Source organism: Acanthisitta chloris, unplaced genomic scaffold (assembly GCF_000695815.1).
Source record: "Acanthisitta chloris isolate BGI_N310 unplaced genomic scaffold, ASM69581v1 scaffold13206, whole genome shotgun sequence".
Lineage (NCBI taxonomy): Eukaryota > Metazoa > Chordata > Aves > Passeriformes > Acanthisittidae > Acanthisitta > Acanthisitta chloris.
Window position 1 is genome coordinate 1025 of NW_008677691.1, and position 18854 is coordinate 19878.

Consider the following 18854-nt stretch of genomic DNA (forward strand, 5'->3'; position numbering starts at 1 on the left):
CATCTTCAGTAGCTCTATGTTTCCTCCAGACAGGTGATAGCACCTTCTCTGAGTGTCTGATAACCTGATACTTCTGACAGTGTTGAATTTCCTGTTTCTTTTCAGGCCCAAGTTTCCAGTGTGCTCCTTTGGTTTCTGCTTCCTCCTCCTTGTAGTGTTTGCAGCATTGATTTCTAGGAGTCATTTTCAAGGCCATTCTCAGGAAGAGAAGGTTGAAACTTCATTGCAGGTCACAGCACTTCACTTCAGACACAGACTGAGAGAATCACAGAATTTTAGGGGTTAGAATGGACCTTACAGCTCATCTAGTCCCAGTCCCCTGCCCTGGGCAGGGACACCTCCCACCAGAGCAGGTTGCTCAAGGCTTCATCCAACCTGGCCTTGAACACTGCTAGGCTTGGGGCTTCTACTACCTCCCTGGGCAACCTGTGCCAGTGTCTCACCACCCTCACAGGAAAAACCTTTTCTTAGTATCTAACCTAAATTCCCCTCCTTCAATTTGTACCCATTGCCCCTTGTCCTGTCACTGCAGCTCCTAACAGAGTCCCTCTGCAGCTCCCTTGAAGCCCCTTCAGATACTGGAAGGTTGCTGTGAGGTCTCCACACAACCTTCTCTCATCCAGGCTGAACAGCCCCAATTTCCTCAGCCTGTCTCTATAAGGGAGATGCTCCAGTCCTTTTATCAACTTCATGGTCTCCTCTAAACTTGCTCCAACAAGTTCAACTTGCTCCATGTCCTTCTTACGCTGAGGACACCAGAACTGTGTGCAGTATTTCAGGTGGGTCTCATGAGAGCAGAGGGGGAGAATCACCTCTTTTGACCTGCTGCTCACACTCCTTTGGATACCCAGAGAGTGTAGCAACTTGAGAATCCTGGAAGTGTTTTGAAAACACTGAGATGCCTCAGGCAGGACACAGGAATTGCTCTGTGATCCCCTGCACTGCCAGCTGGGTTAGGTGTGTTTCTGTAGCAAGAGCACAACATCCATCTAAACCTCCTCGAGTCTGTCCCCTGAGCAGTTAACTCCCATGCTGAGTCTCACCTCTTCCCCAGGGAAAGGGGTCCTGGTTCCACCCTGCAGGAACTGGCTTTCCCAAGGCCATTTGGTGGTCTAAGCTACAAAAGCCTGTTTCAAACTATTTTTTTTCTCATTTAGCTTAAGGAATTAACTGTCCTGCTCTGGGTCACACCAAGGAGGGGATGTACTGAGAGTCATTGCATCTTTTCCTTAAAGGAAATCATGTCCATGAAATCAAATCCATTCAAACCTCAATGTAGATTTGTTGAATTGTGTATCAGGAGACACAGATTTCAGCTGAGGATCATTCCAGTGGTGTACAAAATTGTTATCCCCTGGTTCTGGGGTAGCAGGTCATCTCCCAGCCAGTTAAATCAGCAGCTTTTACTCCTCTCCTGGTTCCAGAACTTATCTGAGCACAGAATTTGTGCAGCTTCCTAATCTGGCAACATCTAACCCAGTTAAGAACGTGCTGTAGATTTCTGCTTGTTTGGGGAGTTGAACAGGCTGAACCCAAGGATGTTGTGAGCGCTGGGGTAGCACAGAGGAAGCAGCAGCCTCTGGGCACAGGCACTGAGGGGACAGGGGCAGCAGCTCCTATCCTTCCTTCAGCACCTGATGCTCCAGGACACATTATCTCACTTCCAGTAACTCAGACATTTCTGTAACCTGGCACAAATCAAAGCTCAGTTTCTTATTTCAGGGGGAAGAATATCAGTGTTCTGAAGGGAAAGATCAAATTTCTGCACTCTAAACTAATTAAGAAACCTATTTCAGCACCATTTCCCTGGTATCTGTTAGTTACTCACCTTTGTAGCATGAAATCTAGAGGAAGAGCAGAGTTCTTCTCACCCTTGTTTTTTCACACTTGCAATGAAGAAGCTTCTGGTAGATGGAGTGGTAAAGGCTTTCCAGTTAGGAACATAACAACTAACTAACTAACAACAGTTAACAACTAACTTTGATGACTGTAGTGGCATCTACACTTGTCCTTGGTTTCCTTTAGTCACAGCTACATAGAAATTGAAATACCCTTCCAAGCCAATAATGCTAATTACTGTAACTAGTGTTCCTGTCAGCTGCACACCTGAGGTACCTGCCAGACAGCAAACATTGTGGGTTTTGGTGTTTTTAGGATTGCTGCCTGACAGCTGAGTGAGTGCTCACTGGCTCCCAGCCAGGGTCACTGCAGCTCTGCAGACTCTCAGAGGGTTAGTGACTTGTGCTCCTTCCTTGCTTTACATTTTACTGTGGTTATTTTGTTACCGAGAGAACTGTCAGGTTTGTTCTCAAGTGTTGACTGCGAGTGCCTCAGTGCAAAATGTATTTAACCATCCTCTTAGCATGCAAAAATTCCTAAATGAGTTCGACAGCAAGTTTAGGATTAAAGCACGGTTTGTTTCACAGAAGAAATTCAGGGTAAGGCAGTTACACAGCTGACCTGAGGCACTTAGGTGGAGTGGTGGATGTGCAAACAGTGTTCAGCTGAGACAGGTGATTCTAGGGAGCAGTTGAGAGTGAGGTTGGAAGGGCTGGGAAAGCAAGAAATTAGTCTGCTGTAAGGAATGTGCCCAGTGGTTGTGCAGTGCCATCCTTTGACGCTTTCCCTCCCCTTTGGTTCCATTAGGTTGTTGCTGACGGCGAAGGATTTCCTCTCAAAGCTGTTTAAATGAGAATGTCCCTGGCGCAAAGAGTCCTACTGACATGGCTTTTTACGTTACTCTTCCTGATCATGCTGGTGCTGAAGTTGGATGAGAAGGCACCGTGGAACTGGTTCCTCATTTTCATTCCCGTGTGGATATTCGACACGATTCTGCTGGTGATGTTAATTGTGAAGATGGCTGGGCGCTGCAAGTCGGGCTTTGACCCTCGCAACGGCTCCCAGAACATCAAGAAGAAGGCCTGGTACCTCATTGCAATGCTGCTGAAATTGGCCTTCTGCCTCGCCCTCTGTGCAAAGCTGCAGAGGTTCACTGCCATGAAACTGGCCTACGTCTTCATCCCTCTGTGGGCATTGCTCATCGGGGGCATGGTGGAACTGGGGTACAATATCTTCTATGTACGAAGAGACTGAGCTGTGCCATGTGGTTCCCAGTGCCAAGATGGGCACCAGAGCACTAGATTATTATCATTTGGCCACACATTTGATCTTCACAAAGCCAAATAAGAAATCAGTCAAGCTGGAGACTCTAAAGCAGGACTTTAAAGTAAGCTGAAGACTGAAAATAGACTTGTTCGTTTTTAAAACTGTCACATATGCTCTTGTAAATAAAAGTATTTGTTCAGCATAAGCTGTTCTAACATGGTTACTGTTGTGTTTGTGACATCGAGTAAGACACAGGTAGAAGATCTTCTCAAAGAAGCCACAAATGTTCTACCCAGAGTATTCAGCACACGGAGTAAAACTTGCAAAGATGACTAACATTTCCTGCTACTTATGCTGTAAGTCAAGCAATAACCAGCTAACAGTCATTTCCATAGGGTGCTAAGTTTGCTTTAAAATCAGTAACAATTGACAGCTGCCAAATGAGAGCAAAAAGGGAATAAAGTGACTCAGCTTTTTCTCTTCTTTCCTTGACAGTGAGACTCCAGTTCCATTCTAAAACCAAGCACTGTTCTCTCAGCTGCTGAAGCAGACAGTAACCAGGGTGTTAGCCATAGGGGAGAGGTTAGGAGCTGAACTGTGCCAGCACTCCTAAGATCCAGAGAAGAGGGAGATGATGGTGATCCCTTTCCAAGTGAGAAATCACCAGTGCTGCCAGAGACTGAAGCTCCAGTGTGAGTCAGTACTGCATTTGTACCTGCACTTGAACAAGATAGTTTTAATGCCTGAGGGTGTTAAATCCTTGGGGGTGAAGCCTTTGGCAAACTCAAGATGTGAGTAGATGAACTTTCTCAGGTAACAAGCGAATGGAACTTCTGGGAGGAACTGGAACTATGAGCATATTTCGTGGACTAAAGTGCTCTTCAAGGGCTGCAGTAACACCAACTTCAAATGGAGCAGTTGTCTGGGACATTGTTAACATGCAGACTGAGGGCACTGATCCATTTACGGTTCCTGGAGACAAAAGAATGTCAAGGGAATGAAAAGAGCCCAGGAAAAAAGAGTCTAGGGTAGCAGGAGGTGACTAGATCAAAGTGTCTCACTAATAAAATTTTAATTATGGACATTCAAGCTGTACTTGGCTGTGGAAAAAGAACTCTTCCTGAAGTGTTTAGATTTACTCTTGCTGTTCAATCAAACAGACATGGGTAAAAATACACAGGAACCATAGTGCTGGAGACTGCTGAAAGCTTTGTCTAGGGAAATGCTTTCCATTCTAAGGCAGTGAATGGGTCTCACTTCAGAGCTTCAGGTTACAAATGAGCTTTAGAAAGAACTCTAGTCATGTTTGCTGCAGAGTGGTTGACTGCTCTACCTTGCTGAAAGAGAAACCAAGACAAGACACCAAAAAAATCTAAACCTTAGTTGTTAAAAAATGTAGCATATTTATAACTCCTTTACTGTAACAACAACACATCAGCCTTTACTAAGCAAGTCCATGAACTCAGCCCTGGGTTATAAGCATCAGGTAATTTATGAGGAGCTGAAACTACCTCATTTCCCCTCAGTGCCTAGTGGGAACAGATCTTTCTGGGAGGTGTATCCATGTCCTGCTTAGCTCTGAAAAATACTTCATGGAGGGAACCTTGCTCTGTGGGCAAGAGACTTTTTGCCCACTCCTATGAGGTTCCTGTGAATAACTGACTTCCTTTACCATCCTGGTGATTTTTCAAGTGCAAATGGCACTTGTGATCAGGATGAGCTGAAGGAGAGGGGGAGAGGATATTCACCTTGGACCTGCTGGACACAGGAACTGAGTGAGCACACACACCTGTGCCATAGGTACATATGTGTGTGGGGGGGATGAAGAACAGGCTTCATCTGGACATCCACTTAGGTCTCTCAAGCAGTTCTTCAGTTCTGTCAAATGGAAACTAGGGCCACAGCTTCCTAGGAATATTCCTGGCAGGCAATCTAGAGCTCATGGAATTTGTAATGGGTGTTTAAAAAACATATCAAGTGTCTAAAGCCCTACCTCCAGTTCAGGTAAACTTTGATGAACCACTCCACCAGCACTGATGCAAACACAATGTCATTTAAGCCCCTCAGACAATAGGAATGATCTACAGACACACTTACCTCTGGATAGTGCTGAGCATAAAACTGAGCATCCATAATCCTTCCCCATCTGCTGATTATCGTGGAGTCAAAATCCAAAGAAGCTTGTTCAGAGGACATCAAACCCCCTCCCCCTGCAGCTCAGGGGAGCAGAGCAGCTTCTCTCAGTCAAGCTGATCCTGTTAACTGATGGTTGTAACTTAAATGATGGAAGAATAAGAACTTGGCCTCATTAGGGCTTGGTGTATCATTAACAAGATGGGCCATGAATGGTGACTCTGCCCCCTTAATGAACCCTTCTCTGCCACAGATGTAACAATTATCTGAAAGTTTGGCATCTCTAATTAACTAGAATCACACATGGTTGTTACAAATCTCCTTTTAATTGCTGCCTCTAATTCAATAGGAAAAGATCAACCATTTCGGTTCTGGTTGTGGGTTTGCCTTTCTTTTTGTTTGTTTGGGGTTTTGTTGTTGTTAAGGTTTACAGACCTTGAAGTAAATGATTTTGGAAGCTGAAGCAGATGTTTCCTGCTGGTGTCCTACAGAAGTGGCACACAAACCGATTTCTTTCCTTTGGCACGAGATGTTTTTCAGACACAGCCACACTTGGAAGTGGTCAACTTGGAAAGTTCCTCATCGTTTACAGGGATACTTTGACCAGAGGAATATCCCCTTTGACTTAGTGTTTTGTATCAGATTTAATTGACCTGAACTGTGCTGATGCCTAGTGTTGCTCCTCTACACTTACCAGAACTTCACTGGAAAGGATTTATGGCACAAAGTGCACTGGAGCCCACTGTGACCTTTCTAGAAGCTGCTGCAGGCATTAATTCCCTCTGTTCATGATCACCCTGTTCTCAAGGCATTGTTCCCAGCTCTGGGGTGGAACCAGTGTCCCTCACACATGTTCCATTTACCAGCTGGTCTTTGGTAAATGACCAGGACAAAACAAGTGAACAGCAGATTTGCTGAAGTTGGCAGGGAAAGGGAGAGGCTGATGCTGAGATGGCTCATATCTATTTGTGGGAAAGGAGAAGGAGGACATTGTCACAGCCACCTGAGGCAGCTGATGGGAGGCAGAGGAGATGCTAGTTTAACATCACTGTAATTTTGGGAACAGGTAACATGACTGTTCAGTAATAAAGCTCCTGAGTAACTGTATTGGCAGAAACAAGTTCTTTGGATTTACTAGCATGGAAAGCACAGCACTGTCATGTAACACATCCCTCCATTAATTGAGATTGGGATAAAAATAACTGTGCTGATGTGGGAAAAGAGTGTTCGTCCCTTTTCACTGTGCCTGTAGTGATTTAAGGTTTGGATAAATTCTCCCATGTGAGCCTTTCAGACCTGAATGGGCCTGGGTTATCAACCTGCTGCTGAAAAGCCTCAGGCTTTGAGAACTAAGCAACTTGAGGAATCACTGCAGTTGGGCCACTGGAGTACTGTTCAATATAAATTCAGTATCTCCTCCTTTACCTGTAACTGAAGTAGGAAAATCTGCAACTCAGTAATGCCATTCATTCCCTGGGATCTGCCTTTCCTAACAAAACCAGCATCCCACCAAAAAGTCTCCACACAGCACAGAATGACAGTGTGAGAGCAAGAAACAGGGAAGAAAGGACAGTGTGAGTTTAGTTTATCTGGGTTAGTTTTTATCTCAGTGTTCCTTCTCAAGTTTACTTTGCTGCTAAAAGATGGGATTTTTTAAAGTCTAGAAATCTCATTTCTGTGATTAACTAAAGCTCTGAAGTGCATCACTCAATGGGTAACAACACACCTGAGTGTTCTTACTGCACGCTGAGGGCAAAGCTTCAGCAGTCTTGACTTTTGCTACATCAGCCTCACACACACAGGTCTGATCCTCAAGATTTTTCTCCTTGAGACACCAGGGAATTGCTTTGTCTGAGCACTGCCCCATTTTGTCTCCATACAGGCAGAGAAAAAGGCTCCCATGGCAAGCACAGTCCCTAAAACTCAGCCCTGAGCTCCTCCCAGCACTGTCATTCCCCTGGGTGGCAAATTAAATGGTAAGAGAAAACATAGTATCAAAGTAGCTGCTGAAAAATCAAACTTGATAAAAATAGAAGTTTAAACTGCTGTTTTAATCAATGTTTGTATCAGATAACTGTACACCAAATATTAAAGGACTATTTAGGACTAACGCCCTCATCAGTAGCTCATCTATCAGCATGACCAGAACAAGAGAAGATCAGTGTTTAGCTGGCACTCAAGTACAGCACAGCTCCAAAGCAGAGATAATATCAGCATCAAAGCACAGAGAAAAACAGTGGTTAGAATATAATACACTAAATTTGCCAAGTCAGTATCCCTGATGATTCCAACAGAAACAGCAACCTAGACACTGTGACGTTAATCACTGCTTCTGAGCACAACACACATAGTAGGCATTTCTAAGAAAAAGTCAATGAGTGACTGATGGGAATCAGTTTCCCAAATTTCCCCGTGTATGCTGCAAATTCAGTGGGATCTGCACAAAATATCAGTATCTTCTATTATACAGTTTTTAAAGTGCATTTCATCCGTTTAAGAAAGTAATAAAATATCAGCTGAACACAGTGACTCATCATCAAAGAAAACATTCTTGACAGTCATTCACAGCAAAGCAGAGAGCAGTGAAAACTTGTCCTTTCCATTTCCAGCTTGGATACATTCAGGGTAAGGTACAGGCTCTGGGCTGCCTCAGGACAAGGTTCTCTACGTCCCTGACCACTAGGAGAAAATGAGCAAAATCCCACGTGAGGAGCTCGCAGAGTTCTTTCATCTCTTGATCACAATGAGCACAGCTCAGCCTAGCAGGGCCACGTGGTTGTCTACTATCTCACAGGAGTTTATTTTGCCAATGAGCAAGGAAAAACCACGGATTGATTTCAGTCAATTCAGCATCCTTATCCACATTAGCAACAGTCATTTCCATCAGTGAACACCAGTCCTGTGTTTTCTTGGAAGACTTACTCAATTTTCCACATCCGTAAATGTTTCACAGCATTCTCCTATTTCATATTCCCATCTTCCTCCATCATTTGCAATGCCAACTTATTTACTCTGCACATATAAATCTGCTCAAAAATCAACTTTTATTTATCACCAAGGAATTATTTCACAGATGAATCATGAAATCATCACCCTCTGAAATAATACTTTATTTCTAATACTAGATAGACTTAATATTTCAGTCAAAGAAGTATTGAAATAGTCACTATAGTAACAAGGAAGGGACAATCTGCATGCCAGCAGTACCTGTAAGGAAAATGCTGTTTCAGTTTGCAGGCAGGTGGGAGGGCTGGGGGTGACACAACACCGAGGAAACACTTGTATGTAACACATGAAGTCAGTCGCCAGTGAAACGCAAAAGATCAGTAATTTGAAACCCAGAAGCAGCTACTCCCCTTGAAAGCTGTCAGCAGCAGTGGCAACAGTTCTTTGCTACCCACAAATCTGTACCAGGAGCTAGGAAAACATCTATATTTCTGCACATCGTGTCAGTAAATGCACAGAGATGTCAACACTGCCACAGACAGGCAACAGGCCTTGGGCAGATGCTCCAATCTGCACCACAGCAAGGGCCGAGGGAAACAAGGAAAACACTGGAGATTTCAGCCAAAAGAACACAGATTTATATCTCACTGAAATCCAGAGCAGGGGGAAAGCAATAAGCAAAGACTAGTTTCAGTACATCAGAAGGCATGGAAGGTTTATTGCTGAAGCAAAAGTCTGGAGATGAAGTTGTGTGCAGCAAAAAAGCAGGAATAGATAGCACAGGACCACTTGAAACCAAAGCAGGACCTTTGTCAGACTAATGAACAGTTTGGGAGCTGAAATCCTCAGGAAATGTACTCCCCTCTCAAAGAACAAATGCAGCAAAATGAACACACCACAGGCAGAGGACAACACCTTTTTTTGTTTCTTCTCTTTTAAAAGCAAGTAAGAAGTAACCACTAATGCAGCCAGTCAGGCGAGGCTGCCACTTGAAACCAAAGCAGGACCTTTGTCAGACTAATGAACAGTTTGGGAGCTGAAATCCTCAGGAAATGTACTCCCCTCTCAAAGAACAAATGCAGCAAAATGAACACACCACAGGCAGAGGACAACACCTTTTTTTGTTTCTTCTCTTTTAAAAGCAAGTAAGAAGTAACCACTAATGCAGCCAGTCAGGCGAGGCTGCTCACACCTGTGAATGCACAGGAGCTCCAGTAGCCACTGGTAATCCCAGGATGGTTCATATTCTGTCTGCAAGGAATTCTGCCTAAATCTGGTCTGCCTCAAAAAAGAACAAAGAATGCATAAAAATTTCAAATAAAACTGCCACTTGTTTAGTATCTCAAAATCCTGACAGTAACCAGAAAAAGTGGGATGAAGGTATAAGCAGTTCAGAAGCAAAACCTCAGAACCAAGAGACACCTGAGCAGAAGTTCGAGGCCACACCAGCCAAGACCACTGAGCAGGTCTGCGAAAGGAAACAGAGTTCTACTCCTAAGTGTGAAGTTGTATTTGCTAAAGCATTTGCAAAGACTTGTTTTTTCAGGCTGGACAGGGCCTGTGCTGCAGGAAGGTGTCTGCAGTCCCAGGGGTGCACACACAGGGTACAAAAGATCACTCGATCCAGGATGAATGGTCAGCACAGGCACCACTAGCACACTAAGATTCCTATTTTAACTCAGCTAACTAGTTTGGGGTGCTTGCTTTGTGGGGTTTATTCTAAAAGCAGTCCCTGGCAAGGCTGGTGTCGCTGGGGCCCTCGGCTAACCCACTGGGAGAGCACAACCTGCAGCTCTGCTCCTCTCCTGTCCCCCAGGGCTGGCACAGGGCACAGGAATGGAAACCTACACAGCTGTGTATGGATGTTCAGTGAGCCAAAGAGATTACGGGTGGAAGCTTCCAGATAATCCAGAAAACACAAAGGGAGCTGAGACCACATTACTATGATCAGGAAGGCTCAAATTCTTACATGAACCGATTCATTTTTTTCCAATCAGAATCTGCAGGAAGTAACAACTTAACCACGTCACACATGAACCATTTGCTGATGGCGTGAGGGGAAAGCAAGATCCCTGAGGCTGCAAAACTGGGAGTAATCTCAGCCAGCATCAAAGGAAAGAGCAACAAGACTTCAGGAAGTATTAGCCACATCCAAGAGACTCATGTTTCTATTGCTTCTCTAATACGTAGTTATGGCTATGCAGGAGTCATGTTGAGCAATTCAAATATTGATTAATCATTCCTTGACAGACCTATTCAGATTAAACCAAATCAGGGCACTCGTCCATTCAACAGCTGGTTTTAGTACCAGGTGTGAGTACACAGGAACACTTGAAATTTTAACAACCTATAAGCAAACATAACCTTGCAACAGAAGGACCTCAGGTACTTGAATTAAACATCACCTGAAAAATCACAATGTTCTACTGCTACAAATGAAGCCAAAGTGATCACTACGTGCATCAAAGGGTACAGAGTGGGGATGTGAGGATGGACAACTTTCAGAGGGTCATATGGAAAAATCCAAACAAAAAGAAACCAGAGGTACAAAGGGCGTGGGAAACAACAACAGGCCTGGGATCTTCAGTGCCACATACTTGCAGGGCAGCTGAGTGCTGTGTGCAGTCACCTCAGACAGACACCACCCAGCTGTGTGGGAGCTACACAGTAAAACCTTACACAAAGAATAAATAAGTTAACTGACAGTTTTGCCATCGCCACATCAGATGCTAAGCTAGCCTTGAAATCCTCTTCCCCCAGAACACAGTGTTCCACAGGTGGGGAAACAGTTAACTTGGACACTGCTGTTTATTTTCCTAATGAAACACCTCTTGCTTCCAAACTGTGACTCACGGGGAACCTTCCTTCTAGACACATTGGCAACTATCCCTACTGCCTGGCACTATCAGCACAGGGAGCACTTCAGATCCAGACAAATTACAGGTCACTGCTAAAGCTGAGGCCTTTTTAGCTTGGTAAGTAACCATTGAAATCGCCTTTAAGTTTAGTCAGATAACTGATTTGAGGGGGGTGGAACTGATTTTGAAGGGATGGAACTGATTTTGAGGGGGTGGAACTGATTTTGAGGGGGTGGAACTGATTTCAAGAGGGGTGGTTGCTTTTTTGGTTTGGTTTGTGGGTTTGCTGCTTTTCGTGTGAAATGGAAGCCTTGACTGTGGCTCGAGCAGGGCGAAGGGGCAAGCACAGCAGGGAGTTTGCTCCCTTGCCCAGCTCATCCAGAGAAAAGCACAGGCAGGTCCTGGCAGTGCTCCTGGAGCCCACTGGGTGCCCAGTGCCCTCCACAGCAGGGAGGGCAGTTTGCTCTCTGTTCCACAAGGATATCTGGCAGCAGGAGTTTGGGGAGTGCCTCAAAGGAGCACCTGGAAGGAATCCTGGGGAGGAAGGACTGATTTTGCATTCTGATTAATCTGCAGTTACAGAGATGCCTCAGCTCTACCTCAGTTTGCTACAGCTCCTCACCCACAAGGTGTAAGGGCACCCTATGCATTAGTGCAGGTAGGAACATAACCACTTAGAGAGGCAGTTGAACTGAATTATTTTTTGCAGACCCAAAAATAAAACCAATCTGTTATTATGAACCTTTATTAAGTGGCTCACATTTCAGTATAAATCACACTAAAAAGATTTTTAAAAAAGATATTTACACTACAGTGCTGACACATTTAAAATGAAAAAATTGGTATAAATAAGCTCTATGGAAAAGCCTGGAATTGTCAAAAAGAATTCTGGCTCATCTTACAAAAAATATATATGTTAAATGTCAGCTCTACTCTAAAACCTACAACCCAAAATTCTTTAAAGACTTCTTTATGTTAAACCTGCAGTGTTTACAGTGCATCTGGCCCTAAGTGCTTTGATACTTCACAGTTATGGACAGGCACTGAGGAATGTTACAAAGCTACATAACTATTTTCTGTAACAGATGCGAAGGCAAGTCACAAACTCGCCCCACAATTTATGAATCTTTACATTATTACATCATTAAGTTTAAAAAGGAATTTAAAACCATATATACAAATCTAGCACAAAAAATCATCCTCTCTTTGTCCATGCAGTTTTGGATATGACGAACTATGTTGTCTCGTATCATCTGGATGTACGTGACCTCCAGAGCACAACTTGCCTTGTAAGTCCTTGTTGCCAGGTTCAAATTTAGAATCCATTTCCAACTTTAATGCTGTCAACTCCACGTGCTCCAGCCTAGCCTGGACACTCTGTCCCACGATGTCATTGGGCCCCACTGTCTCTTCAGCCACGTCCACATTCATGGGCTCTTCTTTTATCCGGTGAGGCCCAAGAGGTTCGTGTTTGATGGGCATAAACTCCTGCTGCAGGTACTTGGTCTGCAGAGCCTCTGAACATTTGGTGTCTTCGGAGGTATTTTTGCTCACGGGACAAATTCTGCTCTCAGTCTGAAGTCCAACAACCGAAGACTTGGGATCTGCAGAGGTCTCTGCTTCAACAGTACTTGTGTTTTGAGAGAGTTCCTCCTCGGAGTGGTACAGCTTGAGCCGGACGTGCCAGGCCAAGCTGCACACAGCTGAGACTGTTTTGAACTGGTGCACAACATTCCTCGGGATGAAGTAAATGTCGTTATCGAACAGCTGAATTCTGGCGTATCGAATGCCTTCCCTTCGCAGCTGATTGAGCTTTGCATCATCAACCCACTGGACACACTGCAGGGGAAAGAGGAAGGGGGAAAACAGGGTGAAAACCTCTGGTCTGGGGCTCAGAGCAGACCTGCCTGTCAGCTCGTGGCAGGCTTACCTGTGAGAGTGGGGGCTCGTGCAGATCGAGCTGCATTCGCTGAACCACCTCCAGGAAGTCCTCGGCATGAAAGCAAATTACATCTTTGGTTATACGAGGCTGCTCAGACCTGCAGAGGAACCAGGAGTGCACAGTCAGGGGCTGAAACTAACCTGCTACAGAGCATGACAAAGAAAACCTGCCAGCAGGGATGGAGCAAATCCTTTAAACTACAAAAACAATCCGAGCATAACCTCCATGCTCAAGGAGAAAGGACTTCAAATGGCTAGTTCTAAACCACAACCTCACTGAACTGGGTAAGCGAACGAACCACAGATTCTTTCTAGATGGCAGTAAAAGCAGCAATGAAAGGTCAACCAAACTCACTGTTTTTCACTTCTATTTTTAGCTGACCTCTTGCTGCTGACAGACAGATGCCCTAGATGCACTGGGCTTGCTGTGTCAGGTACCTCACAGCACACAGAGTGACAGCACTGTGGCTCAGCCTCAGACCCCTCCCTTAGAGCCAGAGCTGCCAGCAGTCAGCACACACTGCCATCCCCCCAGAGCATCCCTGACAACACAACAGAGATACACAACAGCCACGGCTCAGTTAGGCTCTGTCTCCGTATTCCAACTGCTAGGAGAAATCAGCTCTTGTCCCAAAACATCTCTCCCAAGGAAATGCCCATCATTTATATAATTCCTCTGCAAACGTGACCTAGAATTAGCTAACAAAAGGCAAAAGCAGCTACAATCCTCAGCACTTTCAGACCTAAAGGCCAAACTCTGTTCCTCACCAGAAACATCTAAAGCTTTGGATGAGGCCCAAGACTGGGTTGGTTTCTGAGCTGTGAGCTCACACTGCAGCTCATGGGGAGTTTGTCATCCACCAGCATGGGAACACTGTCCTCTGCCTACAACTCAGTCCTGCCACTAGGCTGGTCAAAAAAGAGCCCAAGGAGAGAAAGCTGAGGGATCAGAGCCAAGTGCTGGAGCAGATGAGAAGGGTTTGGTCTCCTGGGGAAGAGACACAAGAGATGTTGAGAAGAGGCTCAGGGGTGACCTCATGGCTCTCTACAACTACCTGACAGGGGTTGGAGAGAGGTGGGGGATGTCTGTCCTGCCATGGCTGCAGGGAGAGGACTAGAGGGAATGGGAGCTGGGACAGGGGAGAGTCAGATGAGATGTTAGGAGAAATGTTTTCCCTGTTAGGGTGTTCAGGCACTGGAATAGGTTGCCCAGGGAGGTGTTGGAGTCACCATTCCTGGAAGTGTTTAAGAGGCATCTGGATCTGGCACTGGAGGACCTGGTTTAGGGTTTGGGGGTTCCAGCAGTGACAGGTTAATGGTTGGACTCAATGATCCTAGAGGTCTCCTCCAGCCATTCTATAGTTCTATGATTCTAAGCTCCACATGTTCACTTCTGAATCTATTTAATGGACATTCAAGTGCTTAAAAGCAAGATGAGAACCAATTTTTATACAAAAACATGTCCATGTGGTGTTAGTAATGTCCTAGGCAGGAGGCAACAATGCACAGCTCATCTGGGCTGTTTAAACTTAGGAGACATGTTTGTTCTATTTAGGTCATGACCTCAATAAAGCAAAAAATAACCAGTCTGAGGCTATTTTCAGGGTGAAAAAAAAATCCCAGATCAACTACTGAAAGTATGCTGGAGAGAATTTTCAGACCACATGTTTTTCTTTCCATTTTACAGAGATTAAAATGTGTCTCTGTATTTTGACCTATAGACTCCTGAATAGGATTTAAGCAGTGAAAGCAAAAAGCCTCAGAAACATCTCTAACTAGTGGCATGAAAATTATTAGCTCTATTAAATCTACCTTTTATCATGCAGACATGTTTATTTATAAAAGAAAAATCTGCATGTGGAGTTCCCAGGATTTGTAATGAAGTTAAGAATTAAAATAGACTGAAAGAATATTTTGCATACTCTGAGAGCTTCAACCCAAACCCAACGTGTTTTCCCAGCAGTATCTATTCTGGTTCAGGTTTTATCATTCCCAGTCTCAGTCCAACAGGATGTATCACTATCAGCACAACATTCCTTTTGCAAACAACTGAGAAACAATTCTGCATTTGCAGATTTACCTTCAACTCAGAGGTGCCTTGTACCCCCAAGCAAAACAGTAGCAGAATAAAGTCACAGCATCACAGCAATCAGAGCTGGAAGGGACCCCTGAGGATCATCTAGTCCAACTCCAGGCCCTGCAAGGACATCCCTGGGGATCACACCCTGTGCCTGAGAGCACTGGCCATGCATAGTTCAGTTAGACGTCCAAAAAGGCATTAAATCAAACCAGAACTGTAAGATGACTTCAGAAAAACCCATTTAATTAAGCCCCACTGGTCACTGCCAGAACTATTTCTGGCAGGGATTTTTGTCCCTTCACCTCGTTCTTCAAAAGAGCCAAACTCTCTTACCGTTGGTATTTCTGACCTGATGGGTAAGGCCTGGCAACACAGAACAAACTCCTGTGACCAGAGAGAGAAGCACTAACACCTTCAGGCTCTGGAACACGAACTCGAGAGCTGCTTGCTGGAGCACAGGTTTCATCTTGCCAACAGCAACGCCACAAAGTGCCTTCAGCTGTCCCTCTAACACCCACCCAAACTTCCCCCCTAAAAACCTTCACTTCCCACAATTTGACATTTCCCTAGCACTGCACAAGTGCTGAAGTTGACTTGGCACCACCTACAAATACAGCAGTAAGTAATCACTATGACCACATGTGCATTTTTACTGCCACAGTGCCCTAACCACCCCAGAGCACCTCCAGCTCCTCAGGTTTGTCCAGCTACTCAAACAGACGAAAACAACAACAAAAATGACACCCAAGCAACAACAACAACAACAAATAATCCATAAAAACCCCGAAATCCAAACCAGCCTTTGCAAAAACTTCCATGCCTGTTGTTTCCTTTGAAATAAATCCACCCACAAATTGCAAAGTGTGGCAAACCTAATATCTGAAATTATTTTATTGTGTTACACTAATCAATGATGCTTCATTATCATAAGCCTTGATTAGTTCTCATCATCTAAGTGCACTGAAGTGGCTTTTCAAATTATACCAAAAAAAAAAAGTGGAAAGGGACAGAAGAAATTACCATTTAGGCCAAATCAAGCTTGAAATACATTAGTTTTTATTGGGTTGATTGTGTTGTGTATTTTCCTCCTCTCCTTATATCAGTCCCAAATTTTTTATCCTGCATTAAAAGACACATTTTCAGTCCTTACACTCTAAGTGAAATGCTGATACTCCTCCTTCATTCCCCAGACTGAAGTGCACTCAGGTTTACTGAGCTGTTTTGCCTAGTGTTCAGATCACCTTTTAATCTATTTTCATTTTGACTAATTCCATTCATTTTTTTCCAGTTTCAAAGGAGTCTAAAGAAGGCAGCCACCCTTGAGCACAAGTTCCAGCACATGAAGGAACATGGTTTAGATCTGAAAAGCAAGAAAACTTACGTTTAGAATTTAAACAAGTCACGATTTCCAAGGGAGGAGGATCTTGTTCTGAAGCTATAGGATGAGAATGGGAAACTCCCACAGACATCGAAATTACTGTCAGTGTCAATCCTTACTCATCCCCAGAGACAGCCAAGTTTGGGGAGTTGAGCTGTGTTTGGTTTGTTGACTTCCTTTGAAAGCCTCTCAAAGTGTAATTTAAAATGCTCAGGTCATAGAACCATCAAGGTTGAAGGAGACCTCTAAGGTCACCGAGTCCAACCATTAACCTGTCACTGCTGGAACCCCCAAACCCTAAACCAGATCCTCCAGTGTCAGGTCCAGATGCCTCTTAAACACTCCCAGGGATGGTGACTCCACCACCTCCCTGGGCAATATTCCAGTGCCTGAACACCCTAACAGGGAAAACATTTCTCCTAACATCTAGTGTGATTCTCTCCTGTCTTGGCTCATGGCCATTCCCTCTAGTCCTCACCTGCACAGCTATCTCAGCTCCTGCCCTGCTACCACTGCTCAGTGTCTCACAGTCAGAGCAAGCAGGAAGCTGAAGAGGGAGTAACCTGCAAAACCTCAGAGCCCAAAACACAAACATCACCTGAACAATCCAATTCTTCCCCAATGGCAATGATTCTATTTCCCATCTCAACAAACTCATGAACTGTAGCATAAATAATTCTCTCATCCAAAGGGAATTCACTCTTCTAATTTCTAGACCCATGCAAAGAGCAAAATATATTTATAGTGTTTATATAAGCAAAGTAAGCTCCAAAACTAAGGCTGTTCTCCCAAACCAAGGCCTGAAGATCCTGAAAAATGCTTCTTAGATCTGGGCCAGGAAGCCCATGTGATTATGGGCTTTTGATTTGGCTGACATGCAAACAGCTTCAAATGAAGCACATTCCTTTCCTGAATCTCCCAAGGGTGTTCCAAAGCCAGACACCACACAGTACCACACAGCTTCCAGCAAGATTCTTCCTAGGTGATCTGCCATAAATAAATCAGGGTTGTAACAGCCATGACTTGGAAGCAGAAGCATAAAAATTCCCCTCTCTCCAGACAACACAAATCACTGCCAGAAGGTCTCTGTGTGCACCTGTGTGGCAGAGGCTCAGCTCAGTCCATATGCACCACGTAAAGCAAGACCAAGTGTGAAGTGTTTTTACACCTCCCATGATAATCACAGCAACTCAATTACAGCCATTACAGTGTCCCTGCAAGGTCCCTCTGCAATCTAGAGACAAACAAATTTAGAACCTACGAAGTCTTCACGAATCCCTAAGTCCTAGTCTTGCCAATTCTGCAGTCCTGCCAGCTGTGAATGGAAATTCAGGCAGTTTTCAAACACCAAGGTGAAGTCAAGCAGCACCTACCACTCTCCACAGTGCACAGCCTTCAGCACTCCCACAGCAGCCGTGGTCTGTCGTTCAAAACCTTGTCCTATGTGATCTGCATGGGCTCGTGTCCGGTCCTCAAAGAGCATCTCACGGGGCTCACTGGTTCGAGGTAGGTACTGCAAGTTTTTTATTTCATTGGTAGTTCTGCGTGAGAAAAACAGTCACAGTGATAGAGAAATTTCTCTGGGTCACCTCATCTCCACCATAGCCAAGAGGATTGTTTTAGTCCCTTCAGTGAGAACATCAAATCGAGTGAGCAAAACAGTAACACTCAGGAGAAATTAGAAATGGCATGAGCTGTGCAAAAAAATCAGAACACCTGTTCAGTAAAATAAATAAAGACAAAAAAACCAACCAACACTAACAACAACAAAGTGTCAGGGCCCAAAGTGCACTAACAGGCCCTAATGACTGAGCCTTGCTCAGAGTCTCCACACAAACATGGACAAAGAGCCCAGAGCTCTGTCTAGGCTGGGCCCCCAACCCCGGTCTGTGCCATGCTGCAGGAGCACAGAGGTGTGCTGGGCCACACACTTCCTTCTCAGCTTGTCCTCAGGACAGCTTTGCCATGATGCACCTGCTTGGCAATCCCTGGACCTGATCCTCACCTGACTCCCTGGCTCAACTCAGACCTGTCCCATCACCTCACTCTTGCCTGACACACTGAACCTGGGCTCAGTCTAGTCCTCAAACTCCACATCTGCCCCACCTGATCCCTCAGGCACTGAGGCCTTGGTCAGCCCCTGCCAGGAAGATGCCAGGCTTTGCTGCTGACTGTTACATATGGACTTCAATTGTCCCTGAGATCCTTCTTTGTTCCTACCAAACCGCTGGGAAATGTGTGTATGCTGAGTTCCATGCTGTAGAACTGGGAATGAGAGTAGGAAAGGATTATTTCTTCAGGGTTTAACACCAGTGAAGGAACACTGCAGAGTGGGAAGAGAGCCACGAGACCATTTTCTTGGCCACCTAGAGCAGTCCTTGCTGCAGACATTCCTCCTCTCCCCAGGACCTGG

General features: G+C 44.8%; 2 protein-coding genes across 2 annotated transcripts in view; one reads left to right on the top strand and one right to left on the bottom strand.

The window, feature by feature from the left end:
• Positions 1 to 2671: 2671 nt before the first annotated feature.
• TMEM60 (transmembrane protein 60) lies at positions 2672 to 3093 on the top strand. Its single transcript, XM_009076613.1, has one exon. It carries the CDS (start codon positions 2689 to 2691, stop codon positions 3091 to 3093), a length of 405 nt encoding a protein of 134 aa, XP_009074861.1. The 5' UTR covers positions 2672 to 2688.
• A 9131-nt stretch (positions 3094 to 12224) lies between these two features.
• RSBN1L (round spermatid basic protein 1-like) overlaps positions 12225 to 18854 on the bottom strand; it is a gene marked incomplete at its 5' end in the record, with an annotated part of 29467 nt that continues 22837 nt past the window's right edge. Inside the window, 3 exons of the mRNA XM_009076614.1 lie at positions 12225 to 12881; positions 12973 to 13081; positions 17815 to 17982. Of these exons, the coding sequence (XP_009074862.1) occupies positions 12225 to 12881; positions 12973 to 13081; positions 17815 to 17982 (934 nt within the window). The remainder of the gene's footprint in view (positions 12882 to 12972; positions 13082 to 17814; positions 17983 to 18854) is intronic.